The sequence below is a fragment of the Notolabrus celidotus genome, chromosome 12 (assembly GCF_009762535.1).
Source record: "Notolabrus celidotus isolate fNotCel1 chromosome 12, fNotCel1.pri, whole genome shotgun sequence".
Lineage (NCBI taxonomy): Eukaryota > Metazoa > Chordata > Actinopteri > Labriformes > Labridae > Notolabrus > Notolabrus celidotus.
The window spans coordinates 10,202,727-10,225,855 of NC_048283.1; the positions used below are offsets into that span (position 1 = coordinate 10,202,727).

General features: G+C 40.4%; 1 protein-coding gene across 6 annotated transcripts; it reads left to right on the plus strand.

Annotated features, from left to right (window-relative positions):
- The first annotated feature begins 604 nt into the window (after positions 1-604).
- On the plus strand, positions 605-20,762 carry thrap3a (thyroid hormone receptor associated protein 3a). 6 transcript variants are annotated; one of them, XM_034698738.1, is made up of 12 exons: positions 605-814; positions 7,239-7,383; positions 10,090-10,971; positions 11,287-11,961; positions 13,202-13,374; positions 13,545-13,656; positions 13,959-14,043; positions 17,007-17,188; positions 17,299-17,479; positions 17,634-17,788; positions 19,001-19,057; positions 19,178-19,263. In XM_034698738.1, exons 2-11 carry the CDS (start codon positions 7,262-7,264, stop codon positions 19,032-19,034), a joined length of 2,601 nt encoding a protein of 866 aa, XP_034554629.1. In that variant the 5' UTR covers positions 605-814; positions 7,239-7,261; the 3' UTR covers positions 19,035-19,057; positions 19,178-19,263. The 6 variants fall into 6 exon arrangements, with proteins under 6 accessions (XP_034554629.1, XP_034554631.1, XP_034554630.1 ...); XM_034698740.1 differs by having other exon boundaries at positions 17,634-17,783; positions 19,178-19,214; XM_034698739.1 differs by lacking the exon at positions 19,001-19,057 and having other exon boundaries at positions 19,178-19,318.
- The last annotated feature ends 2,367 nt before the right edge of the window (positions 20,763-23,129 follow it).

Genomic DNA, 23,129 nt, shown 5'->3' on the forward strand with positions numbered 1-23,129 from the left:
TTTTTTTTTAAGTTGCTGAATGAACTGAGGAAAAGCTGTCACGCTGTTATCTTCACGAGGAAACACTGTAGGAATAATATGTTAAAACTCAACACAGGAAAATGAAACTTGCAAAAATGAAACAAATGAATTGGATAATAAAACACTAAAATAAACTAAGATGCTTCACTAAAAGAAAATACAGCAAAGTGAAACAGAATGAAATGTTAAAATGCTGAGGGGAAATCTGTGAAAATCTAAATTAAAAAAATGAATTAATCCACAGTGAATTAAAATAAGTAAATAAATAATAATAATGGACTGTACAAATAATATATGTTTGTCTAATATTATTACATTATTTCAAAATTATCATCCAGCACCCCCAGTACAGAGCAAACAGTAGCTCCTGTAGTTTTTCCCAACTGGTTACTAAAGTCATTTCTAAACGGGGACTATTATACACTCCTGACATCATGATGTCACTTTAACTGGTCATGTTATATAGCCTGCTGGTTTTCTCATATTCTCTCCTCAGTTCTTGTTCAGTGTTAAACAGGAGGTCAGACAGACAGCGCAGAGCAGGCGGGAGGGGAGAGGAACTTTAGAGCGGCTCGGAGCGGAGACGCCCCCCTCTTTCTTAACACCGCAGACTCCAGCACACACACACACAAACACACGCACACACATTACACACACACATGCACCGTTGACATAAGCGGCGCACAACAGCACAGACACACGGGAGTCCAGGGAGAAATTGTCTTTAACTCCTTCAGTAAAACAACGCGCTGTCTGAATGTGACTGGAGGACTTCAGAGGACAACACCGACCGGTACGTCAATTAATCTTTCTCTGTCGACGTTTCTTTATGGAGAAGTCTTTGCTTTTTAATTTGCATGAGTTTTAATGCCAGCATCATCATAGACAGAAAATGTGACTCAGTCGTTTGAAGGGAAGTTGTGGAAAGATGTGAAAACTCGATGTCGTTGAGGAAATCTCTTTTCCCTTTAGAGTGCTGTAGTTTTAAGAAATAGCTCGTGGGCACAAATACCCTCAGGAAAAAGGACGAAATTCAGTAGGAAAAAAAGTCGACTATATTTTTTCCTCCCAGTGTAATTTGAAGTGTGTATTCATGATAATGACTGTGCATTTCGCTGTCTTTATGATGTACACGATGTAACTCCAGAGGATGCTGCGTTCAGGTTCATCCCAATACACCACATCCAGGACACTAGTGTAGGGCGAGACCACAATTCTATGATTCGATACGATACATACTACTTTGTTTGGCAATTTATTCGATACCTGATACTGATACTGATACTTTCAGTGATTTTTAAAATAAATAAAATGCAACTCTTGAAAGACAAGTCCCATGACAAATACTTTTCATTTAAAAACTTGAATATGCAAATCTTTTGGAGGCCTTTTTTAACAAGTGAGATAAATGTAGATGGGGGCTGTCGGCAGTGGCGGAGCCAAGGGGTGACCATGGCCACCTCTGAAAACTAATTGGCGACCCCTGTGGCCACCCTGAAATTCTTAAACATGATTGGCTATTTGCCATGTTAGAGGCATTACTTATATTCAAATCAGATATTGCGTTTCAGCAAGCAGCAGAGACAGTAGTTTCTGTGGATTTGAATATTGTTTTTGTTGATGCTTCGACTTTGGACAATCATCTTCATTTTGAGTCCTTAAAGAGTTCAGTTCAGCAGATTTAAATGTTGACACTCTGTCGAGTTACATTTTTAATGTTAACGTTAGAAATCTACAAAAATGTAACATTTGTTAAATTATTCTATAAAAAGAAGTAAAAGTAGATGTGATTATTGGAAGTAACCCTCCTAGGTTTAGGGTAAGCCCCTACTGTTTTCCACGCCTGGCCAACCCTTCAACAGTCAGTGCCCTAGTTTGTCCACCCAAGTCAAAACTGTGTGGCTCTGCCACTGGCTGTTGGTACAAAACTTTGGAGTAAGGTACCCTAAAAGAATCAGAAGTGACACATGCACTTTATTTTGCATTTATGAAGTAGTATTGATATTTTATTAGAGTAATCGATACTGAAATGAGTAGTGTGTGAGTATCAATATATCGATACCACAGAATAGATACGCCCACCACTACTTCTCAATGGATAGACGTTGATTTAGGCTATCTGCTCTCACTTATGCCACTTTAACAAGTGTATTAATAGTAAATGTGAAGTTTATCGTATGAATAGTCATATCCTTAATGCTTATAGCTTTAGATCACGAAGATGTTTAAATGCTTCACTGACTTCCAAAGTGCATCTTCAGACCACCACTGGAGGGTTCAAGGAGCGCCTCAGTTCAAGCTCTTGTTTAGCTTTTCCCAGTGATGTGACTGTTGCTTTTAGTGGTTAGCACAATGACAGCATGACTGTGGTGATTACAGGCTCCACTCCCTCCACCTCCCATCAACAGCTACAGTTTTTGCACAAGCTATGAGAGTCATATTTAGCAAAAAGAAAAAAGTTGCCTGGCTGTGAGTTTACAGTAAATGCTTATCTTAATGGGGTTTTTGTGGTCCTATATATGTGAATCTATTTCTGGGGCTGTGATACCAAAAAAAAAAAGTTGGGTAGCAGGATCCGGGTTGGAGTCAATCCACCTTGACAAATATCAGCAGCCCTAAGGTACACACATGACAAAAAGGTGCGTCTCGTGTTTAAGTAAGCTGTCGTGTACATAAGTAGCTTGCACAGTCTCATATAGACTCTTATTCAAACTTTTGGTGTCTGCCACTTTCTTGGCTAATCCTATAATCAGCTTTATGTAGCGCTCACGTTTGTGCTACTTACTTAGATAGGACAAAGCAGATTAAAATACTCAGTTAATGTTGTTACCGGTTGTTGTTGTTGCACCAGAAATGAAAACAGTCAGTTTATACAACACGCCACTCATAATCACTCCCATAAACACCAACTGTGTCTCCAGCTTTGTGCAGAAATACATCATTTTGGAAATACACCTCATCCTTTAACAGCCTGTTTTCTAGCCAACCAAAACAGAGAGGACCTGCAGCTGATGAGTCCCCTCTTTCATGCAGCTTCACAGATGCAGTGTGTTGACAGACAGCACAGAAGCATGTTGCTCCAAGGATGCCTCAGTGACACTCAGCTGTGAGCCATTTTCCAGGCAAAAGTAGCCTCATACACACAAGCACAAATAAGAATAGAGTGTTACTAGATCGCATTAGCAAGCACAAACTTAGCAGCAACTGGGATCTCATCATCATTTAACTTGTAGCCAAGCTAAATGGTGTTCTTGTCCGTCACAGACGATGATTAGGGAAGGATAGTGTTGCAGGAAATCTCTGCATGAGGTCATCCATTTGTCTTCCTAGCAGACGTTACAGAAGCTCCCTGAAGAAAACAAACGAGCCACACTCCTTCAGACATAACTGAATGAATGAGGCGATTCTGAAGGATTTTTTTAAACTGCAGAGGATCTGAGAGGTTTATCTCGTCTTAAACAGCACTGCCAGCGGCTTTGCTTATGCATTAACTGCCTCCACATGCGAAGCGTCTTGAGGGAACCCTCGGAGGGTCTGCCACATTTCAATAAGCAAAGATTGTGCCAATGACAGTTGCTGTGGCTTTTCTGAAATAGCGAGCGGGGTGTCTCTGGGGCACATATAGATAGCAAATGTGATTCCAGCTGCCACTCTGGCATCCTGGTCTTAATGATAGGGCAGTTGATTGAGTGGAGTGTTTCTTCTCCAACGCTTTGAGCTGTGTATCAAGTTCCAGCTCCATTGTTGATCAGAGCTACTTTTGCTGTAACATGAAATAAACAGCTGATGAGGATTATACAGCTGTCGCGCTCTGCCCCAAGGGGGGACCCTTAATCATGTATGCATGCGCGCGTGGTTCTGAACCTGAGAGCCATTATCAGTTTAATTCTGTTCTACTATGTAAATCTGACACCGAACAATGTTTGGTATAGTTTATTTCAGATCTACATTGCAACTGTTTGATTTCATACAGTGATGAAGACCTGCTTTTAGAGTTTTCCATGCACTTCCTGGTTACTGTGTGTAGCTCCTGTTTTGTTCTACAAAGGTGGCAAGTTCATACTTTTATCAAAGTGTTTTCGTAGTTAGTTAAGATGATTAATACTGACAATCTATTTTGCAGGACTCTATTTATCTCAATGGCTAGAAAACAAAGAACTAGAAGAATATATGGAGCACCAATCTTTGACTTTAAACTAGAACCCAACTAAGACATTCATTGGCCAATGTCGATAGATGTTTATGGGGTTAGGCAGCTATATTGGTGTGTTTGACAAAACTCATACAACTATAAAACTTAAACTACCTAAGCACAGTGGCGGTTCTAGACCAGTTTTACTGGGGGGGCCAGGCTGGGGCCAAGGGTGTTGTCAACCCTGACAAAAGAGACTGAGAAAGGCGAGGACCGGCTGAGAACAAACTAGTAAAACATAGGTGCATCCCTATATACTTGACATATATACTACTGTGTACTATATCAAAATGCAGACTGACCACAGCTGTTTGGCTGTTTACACTCAACGTGAGTCCCTTAGCGCTCTAAGGGACTGGAACCAAGTGCCACACGCATGTGTTAAGCCTGTAACATCGGCGTGATACCGAAGCTTTTTTTATTGTATAATATTTGTTTGGTGTGGAGGGAGGGGGGGGGGGCACAGGGGGGTCCAGGTTCAGTTTTACAGGGACACTGGCCCCTGTTGGCCCCTCCCAAAGAACCGCCACTGCCTTAGCATATTTATATCATTGCACAATTGCCACGCAGTCCCCCTCCAAACAGGCATTCAGCTTGAAAATTCACCCTTATGGCCGCTGTTGTCAACCCATTGGGCTCAGTTAAACCCTCCTTCTATGTTTGTTTCTCTGGAACAGCAATAATGGTCCTGGGTCATTTGGACTATCCAAAGGTGTCAGAACCCCAAAAAATCCCAATACACATCTTTTTTAATCTCATTATCAACTCCATTACTAACCATTTAAATCAAGATTTGGTCCATTGTTGTTCTTTAATTCTCACAGATCATGGTTCAATGAGGATAACTCACTCATTTTTCATTAAAATTAATGTTAAAACTTTTTTAATGTACATTGGAAAGCCCTAAATATAAATGCAATAGTTTTACATGACATTGATTTTCGTTAATTTTATTTTACATTTTGAATTTTTTATTTTTAAGAAGTGATGTTGATAAATTAACACGACACCTCTTCTGTCACATGCTGCCCAGATATTTATGCTGCATTTAAGTGGTTTGGAAGGCATATATTGCCTAAAATAGACTTTAAAAAGGGTCAATTTGACCCGCAACATAACAGGGTTAAAATCAGGGAAGTTGATAGGGTGGGAAGTTCACAAGTGTAATAGCATAAGTCATTTTAGCACATGGATGAAGTTTACAGTTGTGGTAGAGTTGTGGAAATGTGGCAAAATATGGAAAAGGTGAAAACATAAAACTTCCCAAGCACAATAAGACTTGTATGCTTGTCAGTAGCTGTATTTCTGGGTGCAAATCTAGTAGTGAGTAATTAAAGAGCAGGCTTACTGAGATGCTGAAATCTCAGTGATCAGGCTGCAGCCCACACACACGTGTAGAGACAGCTGCAGCTGGTTATCAGTCCAGCTTCAGTGAGGCTGTTGAAACAGACTGTCACCATTCAATTCTGCTAACTAGTCTTTTGTGTTGTATTAGAGAGGTAAGGGCAGGGTTTGGCGTCTGCTTTTTGTGTGCAATAAAGAAATATAGTCACACTTTGACAATGTAAGATTCCTGTTTGTGAGTAAAGCAGTCATAATGTAACAGTTACTGTGGCTGGGTATACAAGCTCTCTGTGGAAGTTTCTGCTATTCAAAAGTTTTGAGGAAACTACTTTCAGCCATATGAACATTTCTGCAACACAGCTGTGCTGGCTTTAAACATTTTATTGCATTTTTTCTAACAGAAAATGAAAAAAAGTCTCCACAAGAACTTCCTCCAAATAATTATGTTTCAAAAGTCAAATTAAGGAGAACTTTCCAGTTGATTTATTTGACTGTTTTGCTGCCACATGCTGAAAACGGGGGCACATCTGAATGCCATTCTTTAAAAGTGCACAGTAAGCTAAATAGATGCTCCATTTAGGCAGGCCCTACAGGAAATTACTCTCTAAAAAAGCCAAAAACAACACGCTGCCAAGATTGAGGAGAGTGGGAAGTTCATAGAGCATGAAGAGCAGGAGGCTGGGGGAAGATGGATCCACTCACTAAAATAGTCCAAAGGGTGTTCACTGCGACCACCATGTGATTGCGTGGCCTGCTTTTGAAATCCCGGTCATGTGCAGGCTACTCTGCAATATCCTCCTCCCAAAGTCCCTGAAGATGACTCTCATAATGAAAGCTCAATTATTTGATCCCTGGCATTTACTGTACTCTGAGGATCATATGTCGCAGATAAAGCCACGGGGACCTTGGAAGGAGCTAGATGCTTCTGCTATAGAAGTGTATAAATAATACAATGGGGAGTAAACACATGTAGAACTGGGGGTGGAGAAGAAATAAAACATCCTTTGAACTTAAAATAGATTCCCCAACCAAGCATCTCTCTGATGGGAGATTCACACCACAAGCAAATGTGCTACGGTTCGGCAGCTACACAGGAAATAAGCTATTTTCACATCAATGTAGTGTGATTTCAGTGACAGAGCATGTATCCAGGGGGTTAGTCAGGGGTTAGTGAAAAATGACAAGGTACATGACAGAAACAAAGAACAGATCATTAGTGTTATATCTGTTAGCATATCTCCTGCAGCAGAGTAAATACTACGGTGTACTGACAGCTGTGTTTTCTTAGTAGTATTTCAACAGTGAACTACTCAAATGACTGACGGAAGACTGCCCTCTATGCAAATGATCAGGGACTAAATAAAACTGGTTCTGTTTGGATGCCCAACACCACTACAGGTTGCTTTCTTCCTTTTCACAGCTGTTCTGTCTTTTCACTCAGACTGCTTCTGAACTGAATCTGATGGCTTATCTCTGTTGGATATTGCATTTCATAGACTTTAGACCCCTGGCTCTCTCGTGATGTTCCCCCCCCCCCTATAGTGATAATCGGTTATTCAATCCTTAACCAGAAAACTAACAGTCCTTCTATGCAGTCGGTCCCCCTTTAAAAGATGGATAATCACTTCTGTTTTACTTAGCCTTACATCTCCAGAACTCTAATTTGGATTTCTTGTGGCAGTGTGAGGTGGGCTGGCTGCAGTGATGTCCAGATCCACAAAATCAGCCACGAGGTCTCGGAGCCGCTCGAGGTCCCGGTCAAGAACCCGGTCCACCTCTCACTCCAGAAGTCGCTCCAGATCCCGATCCAGGAAGCGTTATTACAGGTGAAGTCCAGCTTATGAATAATCCTCTTTCTGTGCAACCTGCTTGCTGTTTTCTTCTCTTTTTCTTTTCTTCTCTTTCTTTTTTTTTCTTTTCACATTGTACTCAATTGTTCAAGATACCTGATCTGACCTACTAACAGTGATTTTATGTGCTTGTTGAAAGATGTCATACAGTACTTATGGACTAAAAATGCTGAAAATTTGAATGACCTGCTTCTCAACAAAGTCAGCTGTCATGAAGAAAGGGGAAACAGGCAGCAGGTGCAGCCTGCAGAGAGCTGCCTCACTGCACTGACATCAGTACTGATAAGCCTCTGGTTCCTCCCAAGCTTCTTTCCACTCAAATTCTGTTACATCTTAGCTAGCATTAAAAGGACCAACCATGCAATATGCTTATAGTTTTTGACTTGTTGATGTGTGATAGTGGGAATGTCATCAGGGGGTTCTGTCTGTCTTATAACATCTGTTCCCTCAATGCTTTCCCATCTGTTGATGTCTATCTGCAAGACCTTGTGTTGTCCTGAACTTTATGACTTTATTCGTATGAGATCTGAAAAAGCTGATGCAGCGTATTAATGGATTTAGGCCTATCCCAAACTCCAGAGTCGGCTTCTGTATTCAGAGGAAATTGATGTTTGAGAAGGGGTTCAGCCGCCGGGTAGAGAATTTACTGAAGTCAGAGTGAATGTTATTGCAGATTTTGCTGCACGGGAAAGCATTTCCATGAGTTAACCCTGGTAGTACATGAAAATATTTTATCAATGCTTTCACCATGAGGGAACCATTCTGTTGGTTGTTTTGTGTATATAAAAAAACAGCCCAGGTTGTGGGGTTATATGCTGGCTATGGTGTGTATTAGGAAAAAGTGTTCAGAGTTCCCTCTGGTGCCTGTGTTTTTTCTGGCAGAATGACTGTGGCATTGCAATAAAATGTCAGTGGCTCATTTCCTGGCAATGCCACAACACCTATTAAAATTTGCATAAAGAAGAGACTTAGAAGGAATCTAATGGTTTCAATTTCTAAAGCTACTTTGCACATTTGCAAAGAGTTGGCGGTCACCCTGGAAGTGTATGCATGCCTGTATGCACACATTTGAATATGTTTTCTGTGAACACAACAGGGCCTACAAACGTGAAAATCCTACACACACTAAAACACAGAAATTACTTATTTATTCCTCATTTTCTGGGCTATACCTCCCCAACAAGTTGACTTATCTTACTTAAATATAACATGAAGGCTACATAAATACGTTGATCTCTGCAGTATAAGGTAAGCACTTCCAGAATGGTAGTAAAAAGGCTTCCAATAGTTCCTTAATAAGTTCTACTAGAGACTTTGAACAGCGCATGTAGCTGGCATTCACTGAGGCAAAGGATTCCAGTAGTTTTTTTCCCTCTCATATGGTCCATGTGACTCAGTGCTTCAGCAGAGCTGTCCAGAGGAGATGTAGTATCTGTAGCTTGCACTGTGAGTGTGCAGCGCTGCTCGGTGTGCTGCTGTCTTTAACCGCTCTGTATTCCAATGAAAAAACACACAAGGTGAGTCCTGTGCTGTTGGAGCCTTTTTATACGTCTGTTTGCATGTAGTTTGACGCTGCTTTGTAGTAATCTTAAATATGGTTCAGCTTTGTATGTCATTGTTAATGTATTTACAGACGTTTTTATTTAAAATGGGTTTATATGCTCTACATTATTATGGCAGATTTGTTTTTATTCATTGAAAGTTCTGCTCAGTTGCTAAAGATGTGTTATAGAAAAAACAGCAATCATTCATTGGTAGATTTATGTCTAGACTGGATGTGCTGCCAATCATAGCTGTCAGCAGAAAGCTGTGGATGTTGTGTTGACATGCAGTACGGCTTGAAAAGGTTCGGCTCATTAAATGATTGATTTGAAGGAGAGAACACTCTGTATCGTGACTTTAATCTTAAGACCTTGTTGAAAGCTAAGGCGAGAGAACAAATGAAGAGGGTTTTTTTTTTTTATTCAAAGTGCAGCAGAGCCACCTTGTGGACTGGTCTGACCCTAGCAGCCTGGCTTAGGATCACACTGTGAAATCTCGGGTGTCCTGCATGTAGTAAGTCTTTGCTGGCTCCTACATGCTAACACATGTTATGCCAATTCCAAATGGAAAAGGATGGTATGGCAAGTACATGAGTTAAACATGTTCCATATGTTAGGCTTACAGCTTGCCTGACTCTGTTGGAGTGTGTCAGAGAAAATGAAGATAGAAGTGGAAATCTGCTTGGTTCTTTATCATCCTACAGCGTTAAGTTGAAAGTGTTCCGTCACTGTGGGTGATCTGCCTCAAAGATTTATTAATTAAGGAGTTTGTGTACCTGTTAAACTTGTTAAATGATAGTCTCAAAGTGGCACTAAGTGCTCAACAGTGTTCATTTTCCTTTATCCTAAGAGCACCCTATAGAAGTGGTTCAGGATACTGACCAGATAGTTTACATTTCTATCTTGTCACTGAGCTCTATTATTACACATACTACAGGTTTATTTGTCTGCATGTGTCCATCAGAATGTTTTTTCATATTTTGTCGACACTGTAAAAAATAGATTTTACATTCTCTCACTATTTTATTGGCTGTGGTTTGGAGTGAAGTGTAATGTGAAAAAACAACCTAGGTATTTTGTTTATCTAAGTCTATTAAAATGTTTGAAATACATTTTCTCTTCTCCCCTTTCTTTGCCACAGATCTAGGTCTCGTTCAAAATCAAGGTCTTATTCACCAACCAATAACCGGGATAAAAAATATCCAAGGGGATACCAGAACAATCGAGAGTTCCGGGGTTACCACCGTGGCTTCCGGAGGCCATACAACTTCAGAGGCCGAGGGCGGGGCTACTTTCCACGTGGACGCTTCCAGCGTGGTGGTGGGGGTGGTGGCTATAACAATAACAACTTCCGCCCAAACTGGAAGAATTACAAGCAGCACCCTCAGAAACAGCAATATCAGCAGCAGCAGCAGCAGCAGCAGCAGCAAAACTATTCACGAGGACGATCTCACAATGTCCAGAAACGCTCAGAAAGCCCCTCTCGTGGTCACTCTCACCGCTCTGACCGATCTTCCACACCATTATCCAGGCACTCACAGCATTCGTCCTCTTCTTCGCACTCCTCCTCTCCAAAATGCAGGCCAGCTTTATTGCTGACTAAGCAAGAGGAGCTTTTAGCCTTCAAGGAGGTCCAAAAGGAAGGAGGGGGAAATGGGGAGCCAGAGGAGCTTGTCGGAGTATTGGCAGGAGACGCCAATGGAGGTGGAAGCAGTGGGAAAACTGAGGGGAACTGGCAGGGCCTGACAGACTGCAACAGCAGTCCAAAGAGAACAAGTCCCCTGACAAGCTCTGCTGTTGTAGTTGGTCAGAACATCCAAACTACTAACCAGTGCAGTCCCTCCCTTAAAATCACAAATAGCATCAGCAATGGCGCCCCCTCTCCAAAGATAATGTGTAGTTCATCCCCAACAAAAAAAGCCTCACATGAAGGTTTAAACCCAATGCTTTCCAGTTTTGACTTCTTCTCCAGCGAGGAATACCTGGATGGAGATAAAACAGCAATCTCCATTGCCTTTGGAAAGTAAGACTTTACTTTTTTAAAAAACTTGATTCTGGGATTATTTTAAATATGGTAGTTAAGTATGTTTGCAATTACAGACTGAATATTTTCCTTGTTATTTTTGGGCAATCCAAAATATTAGGATTGTTTCAATTGAAATGCCTTCTACTTTTAGGTCTACAGCAATCCTTTCTGTTATATCAGAAATATTACTTTTAGGGACTCTGATGTGAACTCTTCTTACAATAAATAGATTTCCCTGCCATATTTCTGTCAGCAGTCAAGTCGCTCAACCAGTTAGATTCATTGTTTTTGAATGTCTTTGTCATTGTTCAGGTTTTTGGAGGAGCAAAACAAGAAAGCCAAAGCTTGGGAAAATGGCAAAAAAGCAGAGGCAAATGAAGTGGATGTGGAACATGGGAAAGCTAATGGCAAAGCATCCACGACCATCACTGACTCTGTGTCAAGAAAGTCCACAGAGGACAATGATGGTGGAGTGTCTCTGAACAGCTTTTTGAAAGCTTCCCCTTTTCTGTCTGCTGATGGGGAGGAAGAGGAGGAGAGGATAATCAAGCCTCATTCAAAGTCCTTTCACATGGACCAGCACAATAGTGATAAGTCTTCAAAGCCAATGAGCAGGGTCACTCGCTCTGCCCGCGAACTGTTTGACGGAGGCTTTGACAGATGGCACAATGTGGCTTATGCACAAGCAGCCAATAGTGATCTTGATGCCATGACTGAAGACATTTATCTCAGTAAAAAGCAGGATAAAGCAGCAGCCTTTACTGCAGCACTTGCCAAGAGGGAATTTGGGGGCCCAGACATGGGTGCTACATGTAGTAGTAAGATGAGTAAATCTTCCTCAATACCATCTCCTACACCACCATCCAGGAGGAACTCTGAGAGAGAGATGTTCATGATCAGGGGAGATGACTCTGCTTTCATTTCCCCAAGAAAACAGGAAGCAAAATGTAATGTCAGAATGGGTTTCCTTGGCGATGGCCTGATAAGGTCAGTAATATATAATGCTTTTAGGTACCACAATTATCTTAGTAAGCCAGAAGTCAAATCTGTACCCTAAAGTAAAGTAGTTGCACTTCTTTTGTTTACAGATGATGTAGGGGAGAACGGGGTTGGTTGTCACACTTGTAATGTTTTGATGATTGCTTATCATCAAAACATCTTTCAATAGTCATTCCTACATTAAATTGAAGCTTAAGGTGTTGGATGAAATGTGTATCCCTCTCATTTTCCAACTCATTGTAACAAAGAGGCAATTAACTATCAAAGACACTCTGACACATTGTGACAACCAACAACATCACGGGGATGGTTGTCACACACTATGGGGTTAGTTGTCACAATGGTATTTCAATGGGAAAATTCCTTTAAAAAAAGGCAAGAAGGCAGAACGAGATTTGAAAATTTAATTGCACTGACAAGTGATAGGCTTACATAGCTGAATGCATTTTAACATAAAATGAGCAAGGAACATGAACAGGAAACACATCTTTAGGCCAGCCTATATAACAACATAAAGAACAAAACAAATAGGCCGAACAATGATGGCCTACTCAACTAGGCTACATGCAGTCACTGTCTGAGTTACAGTGATGGCAAATGTAGGGTCTGCGCACTCCAACTAATTTCCCCATGCATGATTTTGCCAACATAGGGGTTGGTTGTTACATGTGACAACCACCCCAAAGAGAATGTGAAGACCAACCCCAACTGGATTTTTTTGCTAGCATTAAGGCTAACAGCCATTTAACAACTATTTAGCTAGCTAATAGAAATCTAAACCATAGCTTCCCCCTCACACTTTGTAAGGGTAACACTTGTTTTGTTATAAACCTACCGTTTAAAAGCCCAGAAGAAAAATACTGAGGAGCTGAATATTTACAATTTGACATGAAAAACACAAAAAGTCATCTCACCTCAAGTTCAGCTGTCTTACTCCAGAGAAGACTATGTAGGTGAGCTCTGATCCTAATTCTGGAAATGTCCATACCCCAATTTGAGAGACAGTGCCCTCTGGTGCAGAGATATAACGAGTGAGCTAAAAAACCCGTGTGACAACCAACCCCGTTCTCCCCTTCTGATTTATTTTTAAAAAGTGTATCAATAATGCTTTTCTGTGATTGTTTAATTTTGTTGATTTAACTGATTGGCGTGTATGTTTTCTGTTTTTAGCCCTTTTTCATAAAGACAGAGAGCAACAGACTAAGATCATTGTTGTTGTGATTTTCAGCTCCTCTGATTTTATAGCTGAGGAGCGACAGTTGTCTCAGGATCTTGTGCAGGCCTCAAAAAAGGATCAGGAGTTTCGCTCCATCTTTGATCATGTCAATACAGCTCAGACACCGAAGAGTTCCTCTGAGCTTTTTGCTCAACACATTGTCGCCATCGTTCACCACGTAAAAAGTGAGTCCTCTCTTCTCTTCCAGTCCTCACACACATTTTTAACAGTAGGGATTGGTTATAGAATATCCATTAGTTATTTTTCTTCTTGTGAAACAACATTCATTCACTGCAGAGTCACAGTTGAAGTCACTAATGAAAGTAACAGCTGTTTGTCCTGTGTCCCTGTACAGCTCAGCACTTTCAATCTTCTGGAATGACTCTAAGCGAGAGATTCACAGTGTACCAAAGACGAGCTGCAGAGAAGGAAATAATGAAGCCAAGAAAAAGCCCAGAGATACACAGGTAGAGTCGCCTATTGAGTGACCCTCTCACCTTCAGTGTGCTGTGGCTTCACCTCCTCTTTTAACAGCTTTCAGGTATTTTTCTCACCTTTCTTACCTGAAAATCATCAGACTATCTTGGCTTTTTTTGTTCTCATGCTCGGTGGAGGTCAGTCTTATTTTCCCACCAATTTGTCTCTCCTGTTTTGTGTTGTCTTTGCTGGTCATCGTACGTAGCTAAGTGTTTGTTTTGGCGCCCGAACGCTGAATCGTGTATTCCTGAACATGCTTTTAACTTTGTCTTAACTGTGTTTTTTCTTACAGAAGAATTGATGTTTCACCAAGAGCTTTTAAGAAACACTCTCAAGTTTTTGAGGCGATGAAAAGCTCAGAGGATGGCACTTACAAGGTGACTGAACATTTTGAAGTATGAAGTATGTTGGAAAAACAAACAACAGGAACAAGTGAGAAAGATGCCTTTAGACTGCACTCTCTTAAAGCTTTTGGCTTTCCTTGAAAGGAGATGCACAAAGTCTGAGAAATGCCAATGCAAAATAAGGCACTTTGACTTTGTTGTTTGTTACATATCGCCTTCACACATGGTGATTGGGTAGAGTGTGGGCACAAGCCAGACCAAGGCTTATGAATCATATAAGTTCAGAAATGGAAGCCACTGAGCCAAAGCTGTTCAAGGGACTCTAAGCATTTGTCTTCGTAAGTATTCTTTAAAAAAATAAGGAACGGAAGTTAAAAAAAATAAAACTCTTTATGCATCTATGACAACATTTTGAGGCCCTATTCTCTTTTACCCACTGACGAAAGACTTTCAAACTCAATCTTTTACAACTTAAGGTATTTATTTTTGCCATATATTTCTTTGCAGTTAGTCAATTGGGTATCTACTTTTATTACACAATAAAATAGAAAAGAACCTTGTCAGTTTTCATTAACTTCAAAAGATACTTTAGTAGTTAATTATGAAATATTCTTATAGATTATGGCCTATTGATGCCTAGGATAGCTAAAACTTGTGATTACCACTACTTTGCCAAAATTTTGCCCATTATTCATGACACAACTGGTTTTACCCAGTCATTTTGTATGGGCATTATGCACCTTTTTCAATTCAAGCCACAAATTCTTAATTAGATCCTCTTCAGGATTTTTGGGGTGGCCACTCAATACTACTACTCTGTTATCTGAGAGCTATAACTCAAGACTTTGGAGAATACTTAATACTGTTGTCCTGTCAGTTGACATGATTACAACTTAATTTGAAATTAATTATCTACACAGTATGTGTAGATAACCCTCCTTCTACATAATGTGCTCAATTTTTCAAATGCACAAATCTCTTTCCCTGCAAAATAACTCGGCATAATGCTGCCTGTGGTTTAGATGGTGATCCACTTTTTTCTTCAGTAATACCACTGGCCCTTGTGGTCAAACCTAAGACCATTTTGACTCATCTACCAAAACAACCTTCTCCCAAGGCTTAGTTCTTGTCCTGTCAGGTACTCTTCATTCTCAGTTTTTATGCCTGTCTTGGCGTTGGGCATTTTCCCATGCTCAACATCCTTTCAGACCATGGCAATGTTTTTTTCTTCAATAGAGTATTTCCGTACCTTTGTATTTTGTGTTTTCAACTCCAGTTTGAAAAGACAGTCACCTTTGAATATATCAACTTTCCATCCATCCATCCATCCATCCAGTTGGCCCTCTCCCTCACAGTATTTTGCTGCTCCTCTTAGGGGATGTCAAGGTGGTCCCAGGCCAGATGGGCTACGTAATTCCCACCACTGTGTGCAGAATCGATCCCTGGGTTTTTTTCCCCAGTTGGACATGCATACAATCCTCCAAAGGGAAGGCATCCCATTCAAATGCCTGAACAACCTCGACTATGTTCTTTCGATGCAAAGGAGCAGCTGCTCCCCTTCAAGCTCTCTCCGAATAACTGAGGTCCACTCCTTACCCTATCTCCAAGGCTAAGCCTTACCACCCTGCTGAGGGAAATAACTGAAGTTGCTTTCATATGCAATCCTATTCTTTTGCCACTTCCCAAAGATTGTGAACATAGGTTTACAATCTAACATAGCTATGCTGTCCTTGGTCCTTCATCACCACAGCTGTTCTGTATAATGCTTGCAATACTGCCAACATGTACAAAACTGTCTGTCGATCCCACAATCCATTAAAGCCACACTTGTGAATAAGACCCAAGATACTTGAACTCGCTTGCTCGAGGCTCTAACTCACTCCCCACAAAGTGGTTGCAATGAATTGTTTCATGGTACAGAACTATGGCCTAAGATTTAGAGGTGCTGACATTCATCCAAAGTGCTTGACAGTTTGCTGGAATTTTTTCTAGAAAAGTAAAAGCTCAAGGAGGTTTCTGGGTTATTTTAAATTAAGTCTCATGGAAAAAGACACATTCCTGATTTGACACATTAAATGTATGGTAATGTGACATATTTGGAATAGTAAAAGGTTGAGTTTGAAATGTAAATCCTAGCTGTGTTTGAAAATATGGCCTCAACTGTACTGCTTAACTTTTTTTTAATCGATTGGCATGGACAGAATTGGTCAGGCATTTGTAAACATAAGGTACTACGAAAATACAATGAACTGAGTAAACTTGATTGAGAATGAACAGTCCTTTCTTCTTGCTCTTTTCCATGGTTGAAAAACCATGTGGGTGCTTTTGCTTGTCGTCCAGTAGTTTGAATGTAGTAGTTGAACAGTAACTATTTCCCAAAGCAGATTGATTTCCAACCATCCTTGTTGATATTGCTGTCAGAATGACTACCTACAATACATCACTCTGCCCATTTAGGTATCATTTTGAAAACACACTAAAAACAATATTTAGTGCTATGATGCAGAGGCTTTGATTATACCAACAAGGCTGGAAGTTATATTTAACATGAAGCACAAACAGGCAAGAGTAATGTGAAGTAAACTTTGGCTGTTGGTCACTGTTGATGGATGCAGGGCTTTACCAGACAGCATTTATGAAACATTTAGGATATTGCCAAACTGAAGCAAATTTTTAGTCTCCTTCCTGCTGCTTCACCCATTACACATTTGAATAGCTGACTTCAAGGAAGAAAATCAATCTAAGAACAAAAGCTTTGGAGAATAGTTCAGATTCTTAAATAATCCTAATACATGCACAACAACTGGTTTGGCACTCTCAGTGCGTTGAGAGGTTTGCTTCGTTTTATTCAGCTGGCTGTTATCAGGGGTTTCCCCTTTTTCCCATGGACCTTACTGTTTAGTCTACAAACCAGCTTGGCTGAGAGCAGACTGATAGCATCTACAAGCTAATCCAAAGTCTGTCCACGACGCTGTCTTCTGTTTTGGTTTTCTCAGGACGGTGGGGAAAAAATGAAGGGTGACCCAATGGACCTTCGTTTGGATATTGAGCGCCGAAAAAAATATTCCACCAACAAAAGAGAACATAATCTGGATCGGGGAAGAGATAAGGAAGCGTCCCCAGATTCTAGTAAAGACAGGCCTTTGGAAAAGTTCTCCACATGTCATGAAAGATCAAAGTACGTGCATTTTGGTTAGAACTATCTACAGATCAGTAGAATAATGAATCTACCTTGCATTATAAACAGTTGGGCATGAAAAGTTCTGCACTTACCGTTTCTCCTTCCAGGAAAAGTAGAAAGAAGCGCTCTCGCTCAAGTTCATCCTCATCTTCCTCGTCATCAAAATCTCACAAGGAAGATTTGCCCCAGAGCAAGTCTGATGCCAACAATAGAGGCTTTGACAGAACCCGACTGGGTCAACGGGAATCACCAGGACCAGTTGAAAGAGGAAGGCCCCGCGGAGGATTTGTAAGTTTGCTGATGATGTTGGATAGTTTGGGGGCAATGGTTGTACCAAGTTACACCATATTTAGACTTTCACAAAAGTACAGTTGGCATCATGGCTTAGCAAAGACTCATAACCTGGCTGCTTTCTAACTCTGGTCTTTCTCTCTGACTACAGCAAGTCTGCATTCGTGGAAGAGGCTGGAACAGCAGAGGCAGTTATCAGGGAAATTGTTTGCAGAGCGGCAACATGTCAAATGTGGAAGTACACCCAAAAAAGGAAGACTGGGACCCAGAGTTTACTCCCAAGAGCAGGAAATACTACTTGGTAAGGTAGATCTCTTTCCAATTCATATACACCAGCCAAGTTCCAATAACAAAACATACACCAGTGCCTGAAATGCCTCAGAAACAGTCAAAAAGGAATTCAGACATCACCAAATATGTAATTAAATGCAAACTGATCATTACCATGGAAACATGCAATGAGGTGGCAGATTGTAGCCAACTGGGAACAAGTCCGATCACCCTCGGTTTCCAAGCCTATACAACAACCCAATGTGACCATGATGCTAATGAAATGCCAACTTTTGAGCCAGTGTTTGGTTTTCCCTTCAGGGCTAATATAGTGATATGGACTAAACAGATGAGACGTTCTCTCTCTTTCCTTTGTTTTTAGACATAAAAAGTATCAAAAAGGTGACAAAGAGTGATACTTTTAAGTTAAGATAAGATAAGATACTCCTTTATTCATCCCACAAGGGGGAAATTCATGGAGTTACAGCAGCAAACAAGAAGGTGTACAGTACAAGAATTTCAACAAGAATATATATATGAAAAAAATGTCCATCAGCGACAACAGCTTGGCCATAATTCTCCTGTCAGTCACCACCTCCACAGGGTCCAGGACTGAGCTGGCCTTCTTCACCAGTGTGTTCAATCTTGCTCTCCTGTATCCTGTCCGCCCACAGCATTTGAAATCCTTCCGATGTGGCGTTCGTGTCCGGTGTTAGCTCTGTTAGCATGATGCTACTCTGCCAGTATTCCCTCTGGTGCTGGGTTAGCTCGTCCACCTTATCGTAGATAGATCTTACATTCCCCATAACGGTGGGTGGAAGGACAGGCCGATGTCGTCTTTTTAGCTTGCACCTCAGTACCAGCATGTCATCCTTGCCTCCTTCTCCTCAGCTCGCAGGGAACATAGGGCCTAGCATCGTTTAGCATCGACATGCTACGGGCTGCTAACAGCTGATCTCGTATGTTAAAGATGTGACCATGGTTACATGTAGGATCTCCGGACACACACAGGAACAAAAATAGCAAAACACCACTGCAAACGTAGCCAGTTTGGTGTCTGTGGCCAACAAAAGAGTCATTAAAAGTCATGACAGGTTCCAAATACAAAGATAATGAAACAGATATGAAAAAAGAGTAGGAAAAAGAACAACAAAGAGAGAACTGCTGCATTGGCAGCCACTTTAGCGGTGCTTAGTAATGGAAAATTATTTAAAGTTACAGTTTTTTATCACAATGGTATTTGATCAGTCGTCTACAGGCTGATGCCCAAGTTCTGGAATGAGATTTCCATCAGGAAGACAAAAGGTATCTCACCAGCTCTGGGTTGAAATGACAATATGGTCATTGTTGTGAAATCTTGTTCAAGTTTTTTTCTTTAAGAACTGTCGTCTTGACACATCTGTCCTTTTTCCATCTTTTCTTCAGCACGATGACAGAGATGGCGAGTCAGATTTGAAGTGGGCAGACAGTAGAGGAAGAGGACGGGGAAGCTTCACACGCGGGAGAGCTCGATTCATCATTCGAAAAGCGACAGGGGGCCCTAACACCATTAGTCCCAAATGGGCCCATGACAAGTTCCAGGTCAACGGGGAGCAGAGTGGCGGGCAGGAAGACGAGACAGAACAGGACCATAAGGGAGGAAGAATGGATGAATAGCATACTTGAGCCATGAAGCAAAGTGCTGAAAATCTTAATATTCTGACTCCACCATGGAATTCACACGCAGATTCAAATATTTTACAACTCAGCAATCTGTTAAAAACGTTTATCTTTCATTTCAGTGTACAAAATTCATTCTTACATGATACAGCAGGATACGTACCTACAACCATAGTCAGAGATGACTTGTATACGCACTATTTTGGATGGATTTTTTGTCTCAAATAAGTTTGGATTTCTGTGTTTTTTCTTGAATTTCCTTTTATTGATTTAAAATGACTTCTTCATGACATTTGCATTTTAAGTAGAAAGAAAAAAATTTATCAGAGATCAGGCTTGTGCCTTAAACATATATAATAATGACGTGTTTTGTGAGCTGGCTACATGAAAAATAGTGCAGTGAAATGCATAGAAATCTAAATCTATAGAAACCCAAAGAGAGGGACTGTTCTTTAAAAGGCTAATCCTGCTTTTTAAATAGCAGCAACGTGTGCACTATGGTTAATGTTGACATAAAAGCATTGCTGTTAAGTACTCTAAAAATAACCCTGATCTGAAAATGGGACCAAACTGAATAGGGTCAAAGGTTATGCTCTGAACATACACCATTCTACACCATTTAAAGACCTACAATATTAGCTGGAAGGGAAATGTGACATTAATGTTCTTAGGATAACTATATGTACATTTATGTTTTGTGTGTAAAACATTTTCCTGTCAAAGATGTCTATACTTCACAGTAGTTCTTGGGTTGATCTTGGAAACCACTGTTAAATGTAGACCTTTAATATCAAAGTGCTTATTTTACATCAAAGTTATGGAAGTTTGGGTAACTCGCAAGGCATGGTTCTGACTTATTGTCCTTTTTGTCTTTATGACAGATTTTGATGCATTGTCCAGTTGCTGTTTGTACATTTTCCTCCAGCCAAAGATGATTCAACCATATATGTAAATTGTGTGCGAAGTCTGATAAAAGATACCCCAAATAAGCATTTACTCAACCTGTAGTTTGTAAGAAACTGTGACACAGGGTAGTTTGTGGTTCAAGGATTGCAATATGTCTCCTCCTAGAATAAGAATGATAATCAGTGCATATCTCCAGTGATGTTACATCTAGGATTAGGCTTGTGTTTTAATGCCAAACTGCACAAACCACTGAGTTATACAAATGTTGTGCCTTGCTGAGGGGCACTGGTCTTATTTTTTACAATGTAGGCTTACTATCAAGACCCACAGTCAACTGTTTTATGACTACCAGCTTATTATTGGATATTGCTTTTTTAAAGAGTGTTGTTACTGTTAATGCTGGCATCTTAGAGACTGTAAATTAAAGAGACACTGATCACTTTAATGTTTGCATGAATGTGTCTTTTTTTTGTCATTTGTGTATCAGACATTGGGGAAGCAAGCTGGGTCCACTGCCAAATTCCCACCAGCTTGCACAGTTACACCAGAGGGACAGTGAAAATACTGCATTTATTACTACAGATCCTTGAAGGAATACTAATACAGAGAAGTAAATAAACAGGGTTGTTTTCCTACTAGAAATACCACAGCAAGCTATGTAAGGACATTTCACAGTGAGAGGTGGAGCTAATTTTCTGCAAACAGTTCTCATGTTAAAATAAACTCTAAACCTTGGAGGTGGAGTGTTTATTTGTGCTCTTTCCACCAGGCTGTGGTATATGGTAGCTGATCTGTAACAGGCATTTATCATAATAGTGCAAGCATTTTGACTTTCTTTGTGACTTTGGAAATCGGGCAGATTATATTTGATCAGTAGGGATGCACAGATAAAAAACATTGGCACAGATACCATCGTTTTAGATAAGAATTTAGCCAATAGCTGACTCTGTAACTGAAGCTTATTTCATTACCTCCTAGTCATTCTTTTTGTCTGCTTTTCAAATGAGCTAGGATATTTGTTGTGTTTCAATTGTTGCTAGTGATCCCTTCTTATGAAATGTCACAGGCGTGCCGAACACCATCGGCAACAGCTGCTACAACTACTACAACTACTACTACCTGTCTCATCACTATCATCGCTCGCTCTCTCTCTTATTCTCCTCTATCCCTCTTTCCAACCCCATCTCGGTCAAAGCAGATGGCTGTCTAACATGAGTCTGGTCCTACTCGAGGTTTCTGCCTGTTAGAAGGAAGTTTTTCTTTGCCACTGTAACTAGCTTAATACTGTGAGGTGCAATGCTCATGATGGATGAGATAAGATAAGGTCAAGTCTGGGTCATATCCTGTCTTTGTTAATAATTTAACATATAGTATAGTCTAGACCTGATCTGTTTGTAAAAGCGTCTTGAGATAACGTATGTTGTGATTTGGAGCTATACTGATAAATATTGATTGATTGATTGATTGATTGATTGATTGATTGATTGATTAGTTGATTGATTAGTTGATTGATTGATTGATTGATTGATTGATTGATTGATTGATTGATTGATTGATTGATTGACAGATTGATTGATTGATTGATTGATTGATTGATTGATTGAAACATGACATCACACCAGAGATGTTACAGTGGGTGACTTCTTCAGCACTGTAAAAAAAACTAAAGCATAGGCGTATGCTAATTACCGACATCAGTAGCACAATATTTGCAAATGGCCATTGTGGTAAATAGTGCTGATATCAACCAATACTAATATTAAACATTTGTGCATCCATACCATAGACTGTTTAAATAATGGACCTAGCATCCGTGACATCACCCATCTGTTCCTGAGCGCTGTTTTGAAGCCAATCGACGGTGGCAGCCATATTGGAAATGTGGAACTCAACCAGGCAGAGTGTGACGTAAAGAGGCAGAGTTTGAGCCTCCTAGCAACAGCTATGTGTTCCTGTCTGGGAGTCAAGACAGTCATGTCCTTATTTGGGCAAAAACTTGTAATCTTAATATCTTCTGAACGGTTGCGTTAGAAAAAATTCACCCCCCGTACAGTGTGTGCCGATAGAGAAATTAGCTTCGTAGAGCCAAGCCATTTTTTGAACCAGGATGTAAACATGTTTATTAATGCTGCAAAGATCGTCTTTTTTGAATTGGTGTCTATGTGGTTTCCGGTGTTTCTGCAGCCAACCTCAAGCGGATGTCGGATCTCGATGAATCGCAGTTTATAACACTTCCGCATGGGCTTCATAGTTTGAGACCGGAGGTTGCCGCTTTATCCATACTGATCACGGTTTGTGACAACTCATTTATTTTGAACTCATCTCCTCCACTGTCCTCAAACATGTTGACCAGACCAGAGTGAAATAACTCATTTTACTGGATTTTGAACAATTTGACATGACTCAACAACAACACGAGGAAGTGACGACTTAGCTTTATGACCCAACTTAGACCTACTCCATATACAGTCAGCTGACCAAATAAGGCTCACTCAACAAAATACATTTATGAAAGATCTATGAAATGCCAAAGCTTCATCAGTTCCTTCATAGGAGAATTGTTTTATATGTAGACGATCATTTAATTAGAAGGTTATTTAACCCATTGATTAGTATGACTAGTTACTCATTAAATTCCTAAGATCAAGGGAAACATACCAGTTGAGACAAATTAAGCCAATAAGTACACTAAAAGTCTGCTTTAATCCGACTTTAACATATATAATGTTAGTTTTTCTCTTACTTATCTTTTGTAGTGTGTTGTTATGGTTTGTGAAGTTCAGTCTTGCATAGCCTGGTTCTGTTTTCTATA